This window comes from Bufo gargarizans, chromosome 8, assembly GCF_014858855.1.
Source record: "Bufo gargarizans isolate SCDJY-AF-19 chromosome 8, ASM1485885v1, whole genome shotgun sequence".
NCBI classification, from domain to species: Eukaryota; Metazoa; Chordata; class Amphibia; order Anura; family Bufonidae; genus Bufo; species Bufo gargarizans.
In genome coordinates, this window is record NC_058087.1 from 70,436,311 (window position 1) to 70,454,947 (window position 18,637).

Here is an 18,637-nt window from a genome sequence, read left to right on the forward strand (position 1 = left end):
TCTGCATGTCATAGCAGAGAATGAGGCTTCACGTCAGCCACCACTGCAACAGTCCATTGGCATATATTTAGGCCCAGCACACACACAGGCAGAGGAGAGAGGTCCCGTAACAGAGAATCTGGCTTCATGTCAGCAGAGAATCAGTCTGCATGTCATAGCAGAGAATGAGGCTTCACGTCAGCCACCACTGCAACAGTCCATTGGCATATATTTAGGCCCAGCACACACACAGGCAGAGGAGAGAGGTCCCGTAACAGAGAATCTGGCTTCATGTCAGCAGAGAATCAGTCTGCATGTCATAGCAGAGAATGAGGCTTCACGTCAGCCACCACTGCAACAGTCCATTGGCATATATTTAGGCCCAGCACCCAGGCAGAGGAGGGAGGTCCCGTAACAGAGAATCTGTCTTCATGTCAGCAGAGAATTAGTCTGCATGTCATAGCAGAGAATGAGGCTTCACGTCAGCCACCACTGCAACAGTCCATTGGCATATATTTAGGCCCAGCACCCAGGCAGAGGAGGGAGGTCCCGTAACAGAGAATCTGTCTTCATGTCAGCAGAGAATTAGTCTGCATGTCATAGCAGAGAATGAGGCTTCACGTCAGCCACCACTGGAACAGTCCATTCTCAGATATTTAGGCCCCGGCACCCAGGCAGAGGAGAGAGGTCCCGTAACAGAGAATCTGTCTTCATGTCAGCAGAGAATTAGTCTGCATGTCATAGCAGAGAATGAGGCTTCACGTCAGCCACCACTGCAACAGTCCATTGGCATATATTTAGGCCCAGCACCCAGGCAGAGGAGAGAGGTCCCGTAACAGACAATCTGGCTTCATGTCAGCAGAGAATCAGTCTGCATGTCATAGCAGAGAATCAGGCTTCACGTCACCCACCACTGCAACAGTCCATTGTCATAAATTTAGGCCCAGCACTAGTGTTGAGCGGCATGTCCCATATTCGAATTCGCGAAATTTTGTGAATATTCGAAAGAATATTCGTAAAATATTCGCGATTATTCAAATTCGTTATTATTTCGCATATGCGATAATTCGAATTATCGCATAATACATATGCTATGCAAAATTCACATGTGCGCTAATGAAATCGCCTTACGAAGATTCGCAACTCAATTCAATCACTAATGTATGAATGCAATGCCCTTTGCCTCTGTTCTGGGACAAGTGTAGATATTCGCATGTGCGCTAATAAAATCGCCTTACGAAGATTCGCACCTCAATCACTTTCTAGGGAATGTGAGACTTTTGGGAATCAATCGAGATACAGTGGGGGGTGATGACAGTAGTTGACAGAGTACAGATCAATGTAATCTGTAAGGTGGAAAGTAAAATAAAAAATACGAATATTCGTAAATCGAATTTTACGAAGTTCTACGTATTCGCGAATATGGTGCTATACTATATGAATGCACAGGCCTTTGCCTCTCTGTTCTGGGGACAAGTGTAGATATTTGCATTTGCGTTAATAAAATCGCCTTACGAAGATTCGCAGCTCAATTCAATCACTAATGTATGAATGCAAAGCCCTTTGCCTCTGTTCTGGGACAAGTGTAGATATTCGCATGTGCGCTAATAAAATCGCCTTACGAAGATTCGCAACTCAATTCACTAATGTATGAATGCAAAGCCCTTTGCCTCTGTTCTGGGACGTGCCGATATTCGCATGTGCGCTAATAAAATCGCCTTACGAAGATTCGCGCCTCAATCACTTTCTAGGCAATGTGAGTAAGATCTGAGCTGTTGGACCTTTGGGAAACAATCAATTATATGTGTACTGTAATTTTGTGGGGGGGGGGGGGGGAAACAAAAAACGAATATTCGTTTTTACGAATATATAGCACTATATTCGAAATATTCGCGAAATCGCGAAGTTGCGATATTCGCGAAAAAAATTTGCTTTTCGAATATTCGCGCTCAACACTACCCAGCACCCAGGCAGAGGAGAGAGGTCCCGTAACAGAGAATCTGGCTTCATGTCAGCAGAGAATCAGTCTTCATATCATAGCAGAGAATCAGGCTTCACGTCACCCACCACTGTAAGAGTCAATTTTCATAAATTTAGGCCCAGAACCCAGGCAGAGGAGAAAGGTCCCGTAACAGACAATCTGGCTTCATGTCAGCAGAGAATCAGTCTTCATATCATAGCAGAGAATCAGGCTTCACGTCACCCACCACTGCAACAGTCAATTGTCATAAATTTAGGCCCAGCACCCAGGCAGAGGAGAGAGCTCCCGTAACAGAGGATCTGGCTTCATGTCAGCAGAGAATCAGTCTGCATGTCATAGCAGAGAATGAGGCTTCACGTCACCCACCACTGCAACAGTCCATTGGCATATATTTAGGCCTAGCACACAGGCAGAGCAGAGAGGTCCCGTAACAGACAATCTGGCTTCATGTCAGCAGAGAATCAGTCTGCATGTCATAGCAGAGAATGAGGCTTCACGTCACCCACCACTGCAACAGTCCATTGGCATATATTTAGGCCTAGCACACAGGCAGAGCAGAGAGGTCCCGTAACAGACAATCTGGCTTCATGTCAGCAGAGAATCAGTCTGCATGTCATAGCAGAGAATGAGGCTTCACGTCACCCACCACTGCAACAGTCCATTGGCATATATTTAGGCCTAGCACACAGGCAGAGCAGAGAGGTCCCGTAACAGACAATCTGGCTTCATGACAGCAGAGAATTAGTCTGCATGTCATAGCAGAGAATGAGGCTTCACGTCAGCCACCACTGCAACAGTCCATTGGCATATATTTAGGCCCAGCACCCAGGCAGAGGAGAGAGGTCCCGTAACAGACAATCTGGCTTCATGTCAGCAGAGAATTAGTCTGCATGTCATAGCAGAGAATCAGGCTTCACGTCAGCCACCACTGCAACAGTCCATTGTCATAAATTTAGGCCCAGCACCCAGGCAGAGGAGAGAGGTCCCGTAACAGACAATCTGGCTTCATGTCAGCAGAGAATTAGTCTGCATGTCATAGCAGAGAATGAGGCTTCACGTCAGCCACCACTGCAACAGTCCATTGGCATATATTTAGGCCTAGCACACAGGCAGAGCAGAGAGGTCCCGTAACAGACAATCTGGCTTCATGACAGCAGAGAATCAGTCTGCATGTCATAGCAGAGAATCAGGCTTCACGTCAGCCACCACTGCAACAGTCCATTGTCATAAATTTAGGCCCAGCACCCAGGCAGAGGAGAGAGGTCCCGTAACAGAGAATCTGGCTTCATGTCAGCAGAGAATCAGTCTTCATATCATAGCAGAGAATCAGGCTTCACGTCACCCACCACTGTAAGAGTCAATTTTCATAAATTTAGGCCCAGAACCCAGGCAGAGGAGAAAGGTCCCGTAACAGACAATCTGGCTTCATGTCAGCAGAGAATCAGTCTTCATATCATAGCAGAGAATCAGGCTTCACGTCACCCACCACTGCAACAGTCAATTTTCATAAATTTAGGCCCAGAACCCAGGCAGAGGAGAAAGGTCCCGTAACAGACAATCTGGCTTCATGTCAGCAGAGAATCAGTCTTCATATCATAGCAGAGAATCAGGCTTCACGTCACCCACCACTGCAACAGTCAATTTTCATAAATTTAGGCCCAGAACCCAGGCAGAGGAGAAAGGTCCCGTAACAGACAATCTGGCTTCATGTCAGCAGAGAATCAGTCTTCATATCATAGCAGAGAATCAGGCTTCACGTCACCCACCACTGCAACAGTCAATTTTCATAAATTTAGGCCCAGCACCCAGGCAGAGGAGAGAGGTCCCGTAACAGAGGATCTGGCTTCATGTCAGCAGAGAATCAGTCTGCATGTCATAGCAGAGAATCAGGCTTCACGTCACCCACCACTGCAACAGTCAATTGTCATAAATTTAGGCCCAGCACCCAGGCAGAGGAGAGAGCTCCCGTAACAGAGGATCTGGCTTCATGTCAGCAGAGAATCAGTCTGCATGTCATAGCAGAGAATGAGGCTTCACGTCACCCACCACTGCAACAGTCCATTGGCATATATTTAGGCCTAGCACACAGGCAGAGGAGAGGTTCATTCAACTTTGGGTAGCCTCGCAATATAATGGTAAAATGAAAATAAAAATAGGATTGAATGAGGAAGTGCCCTGGAGTCCAATAATATATGGTTATGGGGAGGTAGTTAATGTCTAATCTGGACAAGGGACGGACAGGTCCTGTGGGATCCATGCCTGGTTCATTTTTATGAACGTCAGCTTGTCCACATTGGCTGTAGACAGGCGGCTGCGTTTGTCTGTAATGACGCCCCCTGCCGTGCTGAATACACGTTCAGACAAAACGCTGGCTGCCGGGCAGGCCAGCACCTCCAAGGCATAAAAGGCTAGCTCTGGCCACGTGGACAATTTAGAGACCCAGAAGTTGAATGGGGCCGAACCATCAGTCAGTACGTGGAGGGGTGTGCACACGTACTGTTCCACCATGTTAGTGAAATGTTGCCTCCTGCTAACACGTTGCGTATCAGGTGGTGGTGCAGTTAGCTGTGGCGTGTTGACAAAAGTTTTCCACATCTCTGCCATGCTAACCCTGCCCTCAGAGGAGCTGGCCGTGACACAGCTGCCTTGGCGACCTCTTGCTCCTCCTCTGCCTTGGCCTTGGGCTTCCACTTGTTCCCCTGTGACATTTGGGAATGCTCTCAGTAGCGCGTCTACCAACGTGCGCTTGTACTCGCGCATCTTCCTATCACGCTCCAGTGCAGGAAGTAAGGTGGGCACATTGTCTTTGTAGCGTGGATCCAGCAGGGTGGCAACCCAGTAGTCCGCACAGGTTAAAATGTGGGCAACTCTGCTGTCGTTGCGCAGGCACTGCAGCATGTAGTCGCTCATGTGTGCCAGGCTGCCCAGGGGTAAGGACAAGCTGTCCTCTGTGGGAGGCGTATCGTCATCGTCCTGCCTTTCCCCCCAGCCACGCACCAGTGATGGACCCGAGCTGCGTTGGGTGCCACCCCGCTGTGACCATGCTTCATCCTCATCCTCCTCCACCTCCTCCTCATCCTCGTCCTCCTCGTCCTCCAGTAGTGGGCCCTGGCTGGCCACATTTGTACCTGGCCTCTGCTGTTGCAAAAAACCTCCCTCTGAGTCACTTCGAAGAGACTGGCCTGAAAGTGCTAAAAATGACCCCTCTTCCTCATCCTCCTCCTCCTCCTCCTGGGCCACCTCCTGTTCCATCATCGCCCTAAGTGTTTTCTCAAGGAGACATAGAAGTGGTATTGTAACGCTGATAACGGTGTCATCGCCACTGGCCATGTTGGTGGAGTACTCGAAACAGCGCAACAGGGCACACAGGTCTCGCATGGAGGCCCAGTCATTGGTGGTGAAGTGGTGCTGTTCTGTAGTGCGACTGACCCGTGCGTGCTGCAGCTGAAACTCCACTATGGCCTGCTGCTGCTCGCACAGTCTGTCCAGCATGTGCAAGGTGGAGTTCCACCTGGTGGGCACGTCGCATATGAGGCGGTGAGCGGGAAGGCCGAAGTTACGCTGTAGCGCAGACAGGCGAGCAGCGGCAGGATGTGAACGCCGGAAGCGCGAACAGACGGCCCGCACTTTATGCAGCAGCTCTGACATGTCGGGGTAGTTGTGAATGAACTTCTGCACCACCAAATTCAGCACATGCGCCAAGCAAGGGATGTGCGTCAAATTGGCTAGTCCCAGAGCTGCAACGAGATTTCGCCCATTATCACACACCACCAGGCCGGGCTTGAGGCTCACCGGCAGCAACCACTCGTCGGTCTGTTGTTCAATACCCCGCCACAACTCCTGTGCGGTGTGGGGCCTGTCCCCCAAACATATGAGTTTCAGAATGGCCTGCTGACGTTTACCCCGGGCTGTGCTGAAGTTGGTGGTGAAGGTGTGTGGCTGACTGGATGAGCAGGTGGAAGAAGAGGAGGAGGAAGCCGAGAAGGAGGAGGTGGCAACAGGAGGCAAAGAATGTTGCCCTGCGATCCTTGGCGGCGGCAGGACGTGCGCCAAACAGCTCTCCGCCTGGGGCCCAGCTGCCACTACATTTACCCAGTGTGCAGTTAGGGAGATATAGCGTCCCTGGCCGTGCTTACTGGTCCACGTATCTGTGGTTAGGTGGACCTTGCTACAGATGGCGTTGCGCAGTGCACACTTGATTTTATCGGATACTTGGTTGTGCAGGGAAGGCACGGCTCTCTTGGAGAAGTAGTGCCGGCTGGGAACAACATACTGTGGGACAGCAAGCGACATGAGCTGTTTGAAGCTGTCTGTGTCCACCAGCCTAAATGACAGCATTTCATAGGCCAGTAGTTTAGAAATGCTGGCATTCAGGGCCAGGGATCGAGGGTGGCTAGGTGGGAATTTACGCTTTCTATCAAATGTTTGTGAGATGGAGAGCTGAACGCTGGCGTGTGACATGGTTGAGACGCTTGGTGACGGAGGTGGTGGTGGTGGTGTTGGTGGTACATCCCCTGTTTGCTGGGCGGCAGGTGCCAACGTTCCTCCAGAGGCGGAGGAAGAGGCCGAGGCGGCAGCAGCAGAATAGGCCGAGGCGGCAGCAGCAGAAGAGGTAGCAGGGGGAGCCTGAGTGACTTCCTTGGTTTTAAGGTGTTTACTCCACTGCAGTTCATGCTTTGCATGCAGGTGCCTGGTCATGCAGGTTGTGCTCAGGTTCAGAACGTTAATGCCTCGCTTCAGGCTCTGATGGCACAGCGTGCAAACCACTCGGGTCTTGTCGTCAGCACATTGTTTGAAGAAGTGCCATGCCAGGGAACTCCTTGAAGCTGCCTTTGGGGTGCTCGGTCCCAGATGGCGGCGGTCAGTAGCAGGCGGAGTCTCTTGGCGGCGGGTGTTCTGCTTTTGCCCACTGCTCCCTCTTTTGCTACGCTGTTGGCTCGGTCTCACCACTGCCTCTTCCTCCGAACTGTGAAAGTCAGTGGCACGACCTTCATTCCATGTGGGGTCTAGGACCTCATCGTCCCCTGCATCGTCTTCCACCCAGTCTTGATCCCTGACCTCCTGTTCAGTCTGCACACTGCAGAAAGACGCAGCAGTTGGCACCTGTGTTTCGTCATCATCAGAGACATGCTGAGGTGGTATTCCCATGTCCTCATCATCAGGAAACATAAGTGGTTGTGCGTCAGTGCATTCTATGTCTTTCACCGCTGGGGAAGGGCTAGGTGGATGCCCTTGGGAAACCCTGCCAGCGGAGTCTTCAAACAGCATAAGAGACTGCTGCATAACTTGAGGCTGAGACAGTTTCCCTGGTATGCATGGGGGTGATGTGACAGACTGATGGGGTTGGTTTTCAGGCGCCATCTGTGCGCTTTCTGCAGAAGACTGGGTGGGAGATAATGTGAACGTGCTGGATCCACTGTCGGCCACCCAATTGACTAATGCCTGTACCTGCTCAGGCCTTACCATCCTTAGAACGGCATTGGGCCCCACCATATATCGCTGTAAATTCTGGCGGCTACTGGGACCTGAGGTAGTTGGTACACTAGGACGTGTGGATGTGGCAGAACGGCCACGTCCTCTCCCAGCACCAGAGGGTCCACTAACACCACCACGACCATGTCCACGTCCGCGTCCCTTACTAGATGTTTTTCTCATTGTTATGGTTCACCACAACAACAAATATATTATTTGGCCCAATGTATTGTATTCAAAATCAGCGGGATATAAATTTGAGGCCTAGTATTTAGGCGCTGGGTGACCGGTATGGATTTAGTGACAGAATTAGACTTGGAAATGCACAGAAGCGTGTGTGTGAAGTTATTCTGAATGACCCTATGTGCACCTTCAATATTATATACCCTTTTAGGGATAGATTTCAAATAGCTCTGATATAGCAGAAACCACTAAATTATGAAATTGCTAAATTGGGAATTGTACTTCAACCCAGAACAAAAAATGTGCTTTGACGGACACTAAATATCTTGCCCAGCAACAACAGTACACCGGTGGGTAACGAGAGATTTAGAGGGAATTAAATTTGAGGCCTAGTATTTAGGCGCTGGGTCACCGGTATGGATTTAGTGACAGAATTAGACTTGGAAATACACAGTAGCGGGTGTGTGTGAAGTTATTCTGAATGACCCTATGTGCACCTTCAATATTATATACCCTTTTAGGGATAGATTTCAAATAGCTCTGATATAGCAGAAACCACTAAATTATGAAATTGCTAAATTGGGAATTGTACTTCAACCCAGAACAAAAAATGTGCTTTGACGGACACTAAATATCTTGCCCAGCAACAACAGTACAGCGGTGGGTAACGAGAGATTTAGAGGGAATTAAATTTGAGGCCTAGTATTTAGGCGCTGGGTCACCGGTATGGATTTAGTGACAGAATTAGACTTGGAAATGCACAGAAGCGTGTGTGTGAAGTTATTCTGAATGACCCTATGTGCACCTTCAATATTATATACCCTTTTAGGGATAGATTTCAAATAGCTCTGATATAGCAGAAACCACTAAATTATGAAATTGCTAAATTGGGAATTGTACTTCAACCCAGAACAAAAAATGTGCTTTGACGGACACTAAATATCTTGCCCAGCAACAACAGTACACCGGTGGGTAACGAGAGATTTAGAGGGAATTAAATTTGAGGCCTAGTATTTAGGCGCTGGGTCACCGGTATGGATTTAGTGACAGAATTAGACTTGGAAATACACAGTAGCGGGTGTGTGTGAAGTTATTCTGAATGACCCTATGTGCACCTTCAATATTATATACCCTTTTAGGGATAGATTTCAAATAGCTCTGATATAGCAGAAACCACTAAATTATGAAATTGCTAAATTGGGAATTGTACTTCAACCCAGAACAAAAAATGTGCTTTGACGGACACTAAATATCTTGCCCAGCAACAACAGTACAGCGGTGGGTAACGAGAGATTTAGAGGGAATTAAATTTGAGGCCTAGTATTTAGGCGCTGGGTCACCGGTATGGATTTAGTGACAGAATTAGACTTGGAAATGCACAGAAGCGTGTGTGTGAAGTTATTCTGAATGACCCTATGTGCACCTTCAATATTATATACCCTTTTAGGGATAGATTTCAAATAGCTCTGATATAGCAGAAACCACTAAATTATGAAATTGCTAAATTGGGAATTGTACTTCAACCCAGAACAAAAAATGTGCTTTGACGGACACTAAATATCTTGCCCAGCAACAACAGTACAGCGGTGGGTAACGAGAGATTTAGAGGGATTTAAATTTGAGGCCTAGTATTTAGGCGCTGGGTCACCGGTATGGATTTAGTGACAGAATTAGACTTGGAAATGCACAGAAGCGTGTGTGTGAAGTTATTCTGAATGACCCTATGTGCACCTTCAATATTATATACCCTTTTAGGGATAGATTTCAAATAGCTCTGATATAGCAGAAACCACTAAATTATGAAATTGCTAAATTGGGAATTGTACTTCAACCCAGAACAAAAAATGTGCTTTGACGGACACTAAATATCTTGCCCAGCAACAACAGTACAGCGGTGGGTAACGAGAGATTTAGAGGGATTTAAATTTGAGGCCTAGTATTTAGGCGCTGGGTCACCGGTATGGATTTAGTGACAGAATTAGACTTGGAAATGCACAGAAGCGTGTGTGTGAAGTTATTCTGAATGACCCTATGTGCACCTTCAATATTATATACCCTTTTAGGGATAGATTTCAAATAGCTCTGATATAGCAGAAACCACTAAATTATGAAATTGCTAAATTGGGAATTGTACTTCAACCCAGAACAAAAAATGTGCTTTGACGGACACTAAATATCTTGCCCAGCAACAACAGTACACCGGTGGGTAACGAGAGATTTAGAGGGAATTAAATTTGAGGCCTAGTATTTAGGCGCTGGGTCACCGGTATGGATTTAGTGACAGAATTAGACTTGGAAATACACAGTAGCGGGTGTGTGTGAAGTTATTCTGAATGACCCTATGTGCACCTTCAATATTATATACCCTTTTAGGGATAGATTTCAAATAGCTCTGATATAGCAGAAACCACTAAATTATGAAATTGCTAAATTGGGAATTGTACTTCAACCCAGAACAAAAAATGTGCTTTGACGGACACTAAATATCTTGCCCAGCAACAACAGTACAGCGGTGGGTAACGTGAGATTTAGAGGGAATTAAATTTGAGGCCTAGTATTTAGGCGCTGGGTCACCGGTATGGATTTAGTGACAGAATTAGACTTGGAAATACACAGAAGCGTGTGTGTGAAGTTATTCTGAATGACCCTATGTGCACCTTCAATATTATATACCCTTTTAGGGATAGATTTCAAATAGCTCTGATATAGCAGAAACCACTAAATTATGAAATTGCTAAATTGGGAATTGTACTTCAACCCAGAACAAAAAATGTGCTTTGACGGACACTAAATATCTTGCCCAGCAACAACAGTACAGTGGTGGGTAACGAGAGATTTAGAGGGATTTAAATTTGAGGCCTAGTATTTAGGCGCTGGGTCACCGGTATGGATTTAGTGACAGAATTAGACTTGGAAATGCACAGAAGCGTGTGTGTGAAGTTATTCTGAATGACCCTATGTGCACCTTCAATATTATATACCCTTTTAGGGATAGATTTCAAATAGCTCTGATATAGCAGAAACCACTAAATTATGAAATTGCTAAATTGGGAATTGTACTTCAACCCAGAACAAAAAATGTGCTTTGACGGACACTAAATATCTTGCCCAGCAACAACAGTACACCGGTGGGTAACGAGAGATTTAGAGGGAATTAAATTTGAGGCCTAGTATTTAGGCGCTGGGTCACCGGTATGGATTTAGTGACAGAATTAGACTTGGAAATACACAGTAGCGGGTGTGTGTGAAGTTATTCTGAATGACCCTATGTGCACCTTCAATATTATATACCCTTTTAGGGATAGATTTCAAATAGCTCTGATATAGCAGAAACCACTAAATTATGAAATTGCTAAATTGGGAATTGTACTTCAACCCAGAACAAAAAATGTGCTTTGACGGACACTAAATATCTTGCCCAGCAACAACAGTACAGCGGTGGGTAACGAGAGATTTAGAGGGAATTAAATTTGAGGCCTAGTATTTAGGCGCTGGGTCACCGGTATGGATTTAGTGACAGAATTAGACTTGGAAATACACAGTAGCGGGTGTGTGTGAAGTTATTCTGAATGACCCTATGTGCACCTTCAATATTATATACCCTTTTTGGGATAGATTTCAAATAGCTCTGATATAGCAGGAACCACTAAATTATGAAATTGCTAAATTGGGAATTGTACTTCAACCCAGAACAAAAAATGTGCTTTGACGGGCACTAAATAACTTTCCCAGCTACAACAGGACAACGGTAACGAGAGATTTAGAGGGATTTAAATTTGAGGCCTAGTATTTAGGCGCTGGGTGACAGGTATGGGTTTAGTGACAGAATTAGACTTGGAAATACACAGTAGCGGGTGTGTGTGAAGTTATTCTGAATGACCCTATGTGCACCTTCAATATTATATACCCTTTTTGGGATAGATTTCAAATAGCTCTGATATAGCAGAAACCACTAAATTATGAAATTGCTAAATTGGGAATTGTACTTCAACCCAGAACAAAAAATGTGCTTTGACGGACACTAAATATCTTGCCCAGCAACAACAGTACAGCGGTGGGTAACGAGAGATTTAGAGGGAATTAAATTTGAGGCCTAGTATTTAGGCGCTGGGTCACCGGTATGGATTTAGTGACAGAATTAGACTTGGAAATACACAGTAGCGGGTGTGTGTGAAGTTACTCTGAATGACCCTATGTGCACCTTCAATATTATATACCCTTTTTGGGATAGATTTCAAAGAGCTCTGATATAGCAGGAACCACTAAATTATGAAATTGCTAAATTGAGAATTGTATTTCAACCCAGAACAAGAAATGTGCTTGAACGGACACTAAATAACTCGCCCAGCTACAGCACTAGGGACAGATTTAGCTGGATATAAATTTGAGGCCTAGTATTTAGGCGCTGGGTGACCGGTATGGATTTAGTGACAGAATTAGACTGGGATATGGCCAAAAAATGAACAGACTATTGCTGGTTAAATGCACTTGGTGTGACAGCTTCACCCTGATGTAGGCTTTAGCCAAATAACAACCACACCATTGAGGGTTAAATGCACTTGGTGACAGGCGCAGCTTGCCCCTGATTTTGTATATGGCCAAAAAATGAACAGACTATTGCTGGTTAAATGCACTTGGTGTGACAGCTTCACCCTGATGTAGGCTTTAGCCAAAAAACAACCACACCATTGAGGGTTAAATGCACTTGGTGACAGGCGCAGCTTGCCCCTGATTTTGTATATGGCCAAAAAATGAACAGACTATTGCTGGTTAAATGCACTTGGTGTGACAGCTTCACCCTGATGTAGGCTTTAGCCAAAAAACAACCACACCATTGAGGGTTAAATGCACTTGGTGACAGGCGCAGCTTGCCCCTGATTTTGTATATGGCCAAAAAATGAACAGACTATTGCTGGTTAAATGCACTTGGTGTGACAGCTTCACCCTGATGTAGGCTTTAGCCAAAAAACAACCACACCATTGAGGGTTAAATGCACTTGGTCGCAGCTTGTGCTGGCGCACCACAAGACACAAAATGGCCGCCGATCACCCCAGAAAAATGAGACTGACAAACGGTCTGTGCAGCCTAAAAACAGTGAGCAATTGAGGATCAGCAGCTCAATGATCCACAGCTGCAGATCGATCAGTTAATCAAGTCCTTTGGAGGAGTTAATCTGCCTAATCTCGCCCTACTGTCGCAGCCGCAACCTCTCCCTACGCTAATCAGAGCAGAGTGACGGGCGGCGCTATGTGACTCCAGCTTAAATAGAGGCTGGGTCACATGGTGCTCTGGCCAATCACAGCCATGCCAATAGTAGGCATGGCTGTGATGGCCTCTTGGGGCAAGTAGTATGACGCTTGTTGATTGGCTGCTTTGCAGCCTTTCAAAAAGCGCCAAGAAAGCGTCACAAAAGCGCCAAGAAAGCGACGAACACCGAACCCGAACCCGGACTTTTACGAAAATGTCCGGGTTCGGGTCCGTGTCACGGACACCCCAAAATTCGGTACGAACCCGAACTATACAGTTCGAGTTCGCTCATCCCTACACCTAAGTAAACATAATAATAAGGTATTTATACATTTCACAAGTACCAGTATGAAGGCTATCCTATGAGATTGTCATAATGTTTTGTTACTCTTGATCCATGAAGAACTTTAGGTTAGGTTGACTTTTAAAGGTCCAAAAACAGCTAATGATTCGCTGATTGTCCTGCTCAGAAAATAGTCAACATGCTTTTCAGCTTTTTGTCCCCTAGCCATAGTAAATACGGTCTTCATAAATAACAGAATGAGCATTTTCAATGAATACACATACTCCCATTCAATTCTACATTAAGTGACTACACATGATCAACCAGGTCTCTTATCGAGAAGGGGCAATGGTGGTCTTAAAGGCTGGAACCTCTTCTAACTTATTTGTATGACCTGTCTGATTGACCAGATATAAAAGTAAAAAATTGGGTTCTCGTGGGCCAGTCTATAAATAGCAATCAAGTCTATCTATATTTTTAGTAATTATATGACATTTAAAACCACTTTCACCTATGAATATTATATAATATTTAATTTATTCTTAAACTAAAGGGTTGGCTTTGTGAACTTCTCCGCTGGAAAGAAAATCCAAGCCCAGAAAATCGAACACTGTGGGAGAATCTGTGCACCATTCGACGTTTTCTTGGGCTCTCTCAGCATGAACGAGATGCTGTGTATGAAGAAGAATCTAGACATCATCACAGTGAGCGCATCCAGCATGTAGTACAGCTAACCCCTGAACCTGTGCAGGTAAGAAATACTAAAGGTCTACACAGTCCTGTATAGAGAAATACATTGCAATAAATAAATTGAATTTTCACTGTGCATGGTGCATGGTAAATGGAATATGTACCCCTACATGTAAATTATAGATATAGAAAAATTCAACAAAGAGTTCTGCAACCATATAACAGCATGAGGCCAGAGGCTGAGGGATTTATACAGGTTGCAGAACTTCAAGTTGACTTCTAATGCACTTTTAAATTACAATAAGTAGATCATTATTCCTTATAATGCACACGTCTGCTATATAGTTTAGGGGTTATATACTCTTCAACAGTGATGGCCAGTTCGCCGTGTTTGCCCGCGAACACATGTGGGCTACCATTGTAACTCGCAAGTCTGGCGAGGCACAGGTAAGACCTTACCTGTGCCTGAGCTGAGAGCCTGTCTGAAACAAATGCGGTCACCGGGAGCAGGCAGTTCCAAGAACAGCCCGATAAAGGCCCCCGGCAGCTGTTCTTAGAACTGCCTGCTCCCGTTGACCGCATTTGTGTCAGACTGGCTCGCGCACAGCCACAGGAATGGACTTACCTGTGCATCGCCGGACTTGTGCATTAAAATGGCAACCCGCATGTGTTCGCGGGCGAACACGGCGAACTGGCCATCACTGCTCTTCAACAAAAAGGTCTCTTACAAAGAAGACTCTCCACGCTTGAAATGGAGACTTTGTTTGGATCCTCTATTGCAGATTCTGCTGTTTTTTACGTCCGGACAGCAAAGACCTTTGTAGAACCTAGTGGATCCCAAGTCATTTGGGGCTATAGATCACCACTGGAGTCCATCATGTGATGGTTGCCGCACAGCATTGTTGCTTACATTATAAACATCTGCAACACAGTCTAAAATCCTTTTTATATGGGTCAATTCACTGGCAATTATTGGGAATTAACAATTCATTCCCAATACTTGCCTATTACTAACATAGGGGAGAGCTACATTAATATGCAGCAATCATCCCCTCTGTATGTGATCTTTTTTTACGCATTCGGATTATTTTTTTGCCGGTAGCAGATCCCTGTCTACACAGAGCAATCTGGTGCCGCTGCTAGCATATGATGATTTTATATACCACATAAAAATGCAAACAGGTTTGCTCCGATCATCAGGTGACTGGTGGCAAATATACATGGTGCAATTATTGGGAATACGAACGATTATCCCGATAATTGTCCCAATCCTTGGCCTAGGTAAATGAAGAATGAGGTTTGTAGTATGATGTTCTGCAGCAGCTGGCACACAGTGCTGTATAATGTCATGGCAGCTTCTAAACTACATATTGAAAGAAGGAGAAATTCAAGTCAATCGTTCAGTGCTTACAAAAGGAAAGGTAGCTTCCTGCAAAAGAGATCTATGAAAGACTGAAATATTTTACAAAAGACAAATCAGACTAGTCATCACAAAAGAAACCTTAGAGCATGTGATGGAGAGAAAAAGCATACCTTCTTGTGACTTTGTATTTTATAAGATCCATGAAAGACCACTTTTGCAGGAAGAGGCAGGCCAGACATATGTATAGTCGTCAGGTTCTGACCTCAGAATGTCCTGTTTCAGAATATTAATTAATGCTCTGCATTGTGGTTTCCAGTAAAAAGCAGAAACCATAGCGCAGTCCTGGATCCATTGCACAAAGGGCACCAACCGCACCCAAATGACTCTAGTGACTTCTAATAGGTCCATCAAGTTCTGCCATGGTATCAGTCATTTTGCCAGAAAAAGTAGTGGTTCTCCTGAAGAAGCCTCTGATGCAGCTCTGAACATAGCCTTACAGACATGTTATAAAAGAGTTGCCATTGGTGTGCTTAGTTATACTTTCTTGCCTATATTTCTCCCTCCATCGGGTATAAACAGCTTGTGAAGTTTGTGTAATTGCTTTTTGTCTGATCAATATTTTACTTGAGATTTTGTTTGGCCCTGTCTATTCTTTCATGTCAAATCTTACATTTCAATGATCATGCAAGGCCACTGTTAGACGATAGGACATTCCTACTAGGAATTTCATATTTCTAAGAAGAATTGAAAACTCTGGGGAAATCAAAGAATACTTACACCAGTCCAAGATCCACAAAAAACATGACATAGATGTCGTTAGTGGCAATTGGGTAGTACACACTGTCTTTACATTTTCTATGATTGATGGCATGAAACACGTTAAACAAGCACTGACAATAGCCAGAAGATCTAAATATTCTGTCTCTATTCACAATCTGAACTAAGCTCTGGTGCCATTTCTGTCAGGTTTATCATGTATAAAACAATTCATCTAAGGCCTCATGCACACGACCATTGTTTTGGTCCGCATCTGAGCCGCAGTTTTTACGGCTTGGATGCGGACCCATTCACTTCAATGGGGCCACAAAAGATGCAGACAGCACTCAGTGTGCTGTCCGCATACGTTGCTCTGTTCCGTAGCTCCACACAAAAAAATAGAACATGTCCTATTCTTGTCAGTTTTGCGGACAAGAATAGGCATTTCTACAATGGGCCGCCCGTTCTGTTCCGCAAATTGTGGAAGGCACACGGGCGGCTTGCATTTTTTTGCAGATCCGTGGTATGCGGACCGCAAAAAATGGAACAGTCGTGTGCATGAGGCCTATAGGAGTGTTCCTATCTGCATTAGAGGAACCGTTCAAAGCCTCCATTATAGATTCCTTTAAGAAGAGCAGACAGAAAAGCCCTGCATGCACCTGAATGGGACCCCATTTTAGTTAATGGGGCCTGTTTGGCTCTGTTGGTTTGAATTGTGTGTCAAATCTGGCACTTTTATTATTTTTGTTGTCCTGCTCCTCTAATGGAGCAGAACAATGGAAATACCTAGTGATGATATGAATGTGCCTAATACAAATGGAAGTATAGATAAGTTTCTTCCACTGATCTTCATTTAGTAATGAACCACTTACCAAATTAAACAATTGAAAGCAGTAGAGCAGTAGGGTAGAGATTTATCCACCGAAAACTCTGCTGCACCTTAGAGACCTTCTCTACAATTGCTTCTGAGGCTTTACCTGCCTCCTATCTCATAAACTTCTCACTGGGGATCTGCTTCTCACCTCTATACCATAGTTTAAGTATGGCCTCTGGCCTACACTGCAAAAGGCCTTATTGCTTGCGCAGATTTGTCTTTGCTAAAGTACATGAAGAATACAAGCAATAAGTGGAGAATCTCACTAGTTTGAGGAGGAAGGCTTTAACCAGTCCTGTGCCAGATAATCTTATAATGTTCTTCTATCGCTGTCAACAAGGATCACTTGCTGATAGATGCAGACAGAAGTCCTGCTAGTGGAAGAATCTGGTATGTGCATCTGTAGGCACATTCGTGAATGACAACATTCTGATATTCTGTCCAAATCAGTAATTTTTCATTTGCTGCAGAAGGGCATGAACTTTCTTTGTCAACAATTGAAGGGAAATATCAGATTCTCGATGAACAAGTTTCTTTTTATGTTTCTGTAATTTTCAATTAGACACATCCCTGAACAGGAATCCTTGACATACCTGTATTTTACATTATGAGTTGTTAAAGTGAAATAAGGGATTTACAGTATTTAGCTCCAGCTCAGATGAGATAGTTCATTTGTTTCCTTTGTGACAAGCATGAACTCCATCTACTGACCCCATTGTGACCCCAAATTCTCTTCACACAAGCATATAAATGCTTTACATTGCATTGTTCAATCATGCTTTTTAAGTGACAGCTAGAGTAGAGATGAAAGAATTCTATACAAATTAAATTGATTACAAATTTCCCAAAAGATTCTAAATTCAACTAACCTAAAAATGTTGTGATATCTCAAAATGGAGGCCATTTGACAGATCATAAGACAGAGAAGTAATACTGGCCACCAAAAAGGATGGCAGCAGGTGGGCAGGGGAGTGGCTATAGCTCTGAATTAAATAAACGCTGGACTCAATGACATCACGCTGGACTCAAATCAGCTCATTAGCATGCGGCATGTGGCATCTTTGTGTGTATATTATGAGCTAACTATCTGTCACACCAGTAAGTGAATACATCTAAGGCACTTTTTAGTAGGTAATGATTGTATATAATTAGTTAGATTATAATCAAATATCCACATGACAGGTTCCCTTTAAGGGCATATTTATTAAGCCCTATACCTGGCAATGGATGGGTCTGAGTTATGAAGAGGCTCAGGCCACTACACAACTTTGGCAGATCCTCCAGCACTTCTGAATGTAATACAGCTTCCTAGTTGTCTTACATTTAGACCATTTTCTATGCTTAAAACAGGCGTAGAAAATGGTAAATGAGATTGGCCTGCCACCCCATCCCCTTCCAGCCCACGCCATGCCCACTTTTTTAGACCTGGTGTAATCAGGGAGAAGTCGCAGGGCCTTTGCACCGCAATCTGCTCCAGAAATACACCTACTGTAATATAGGCTGATTTCTGTTTGATAAATGACCCCCTTAGTTTTATATATTTTAGCTGGTGTCAGATCCTCTTAAAAAATAGGGATCACCATTTGATTTTTATGATGCCAAGATCTCTCCATATCTTCCATCAGCATTCAGTGCTGGTGTAGTTGAGAAAGAAGATCTTGATTCATCTTTATGAATTAATTACTTTTTATACAAAAGTATTGATCATCTCATCTCATGGATGTTGTCCAATTACAGTGCTTTCTAATTATGTTAATAGCGCTATATTTTAGCCTGCAGATAACTTAGGATCTTCCATAATTTAGCTA

General features: G+C 44.7%; 1 protein-coding gene across 2 annotated transcripts in view; it reads left to right on the forward strand.

Moving 5' to 3' along the window:
• SATB2 (SATB homeobox 2) overlaps positions 1-18,637 on the forward strand; it is a 200,700-nt gene that overhangs the window by 144,873 nt on the left and 37,190 nt on the right. For both annotated transcript variants that reach the window (XM_044304314.1, XM_044304316.1), the window contains one exon: positions 13,700-13,897. In XM_044304314.1, the coding sequence (XP_044160249.1) occupies positions 13,700-13,897 (198 nt within the window). The remainder of the gene's footprint in view (positions 1-13,699; positions 13,898-18,637) is intronic.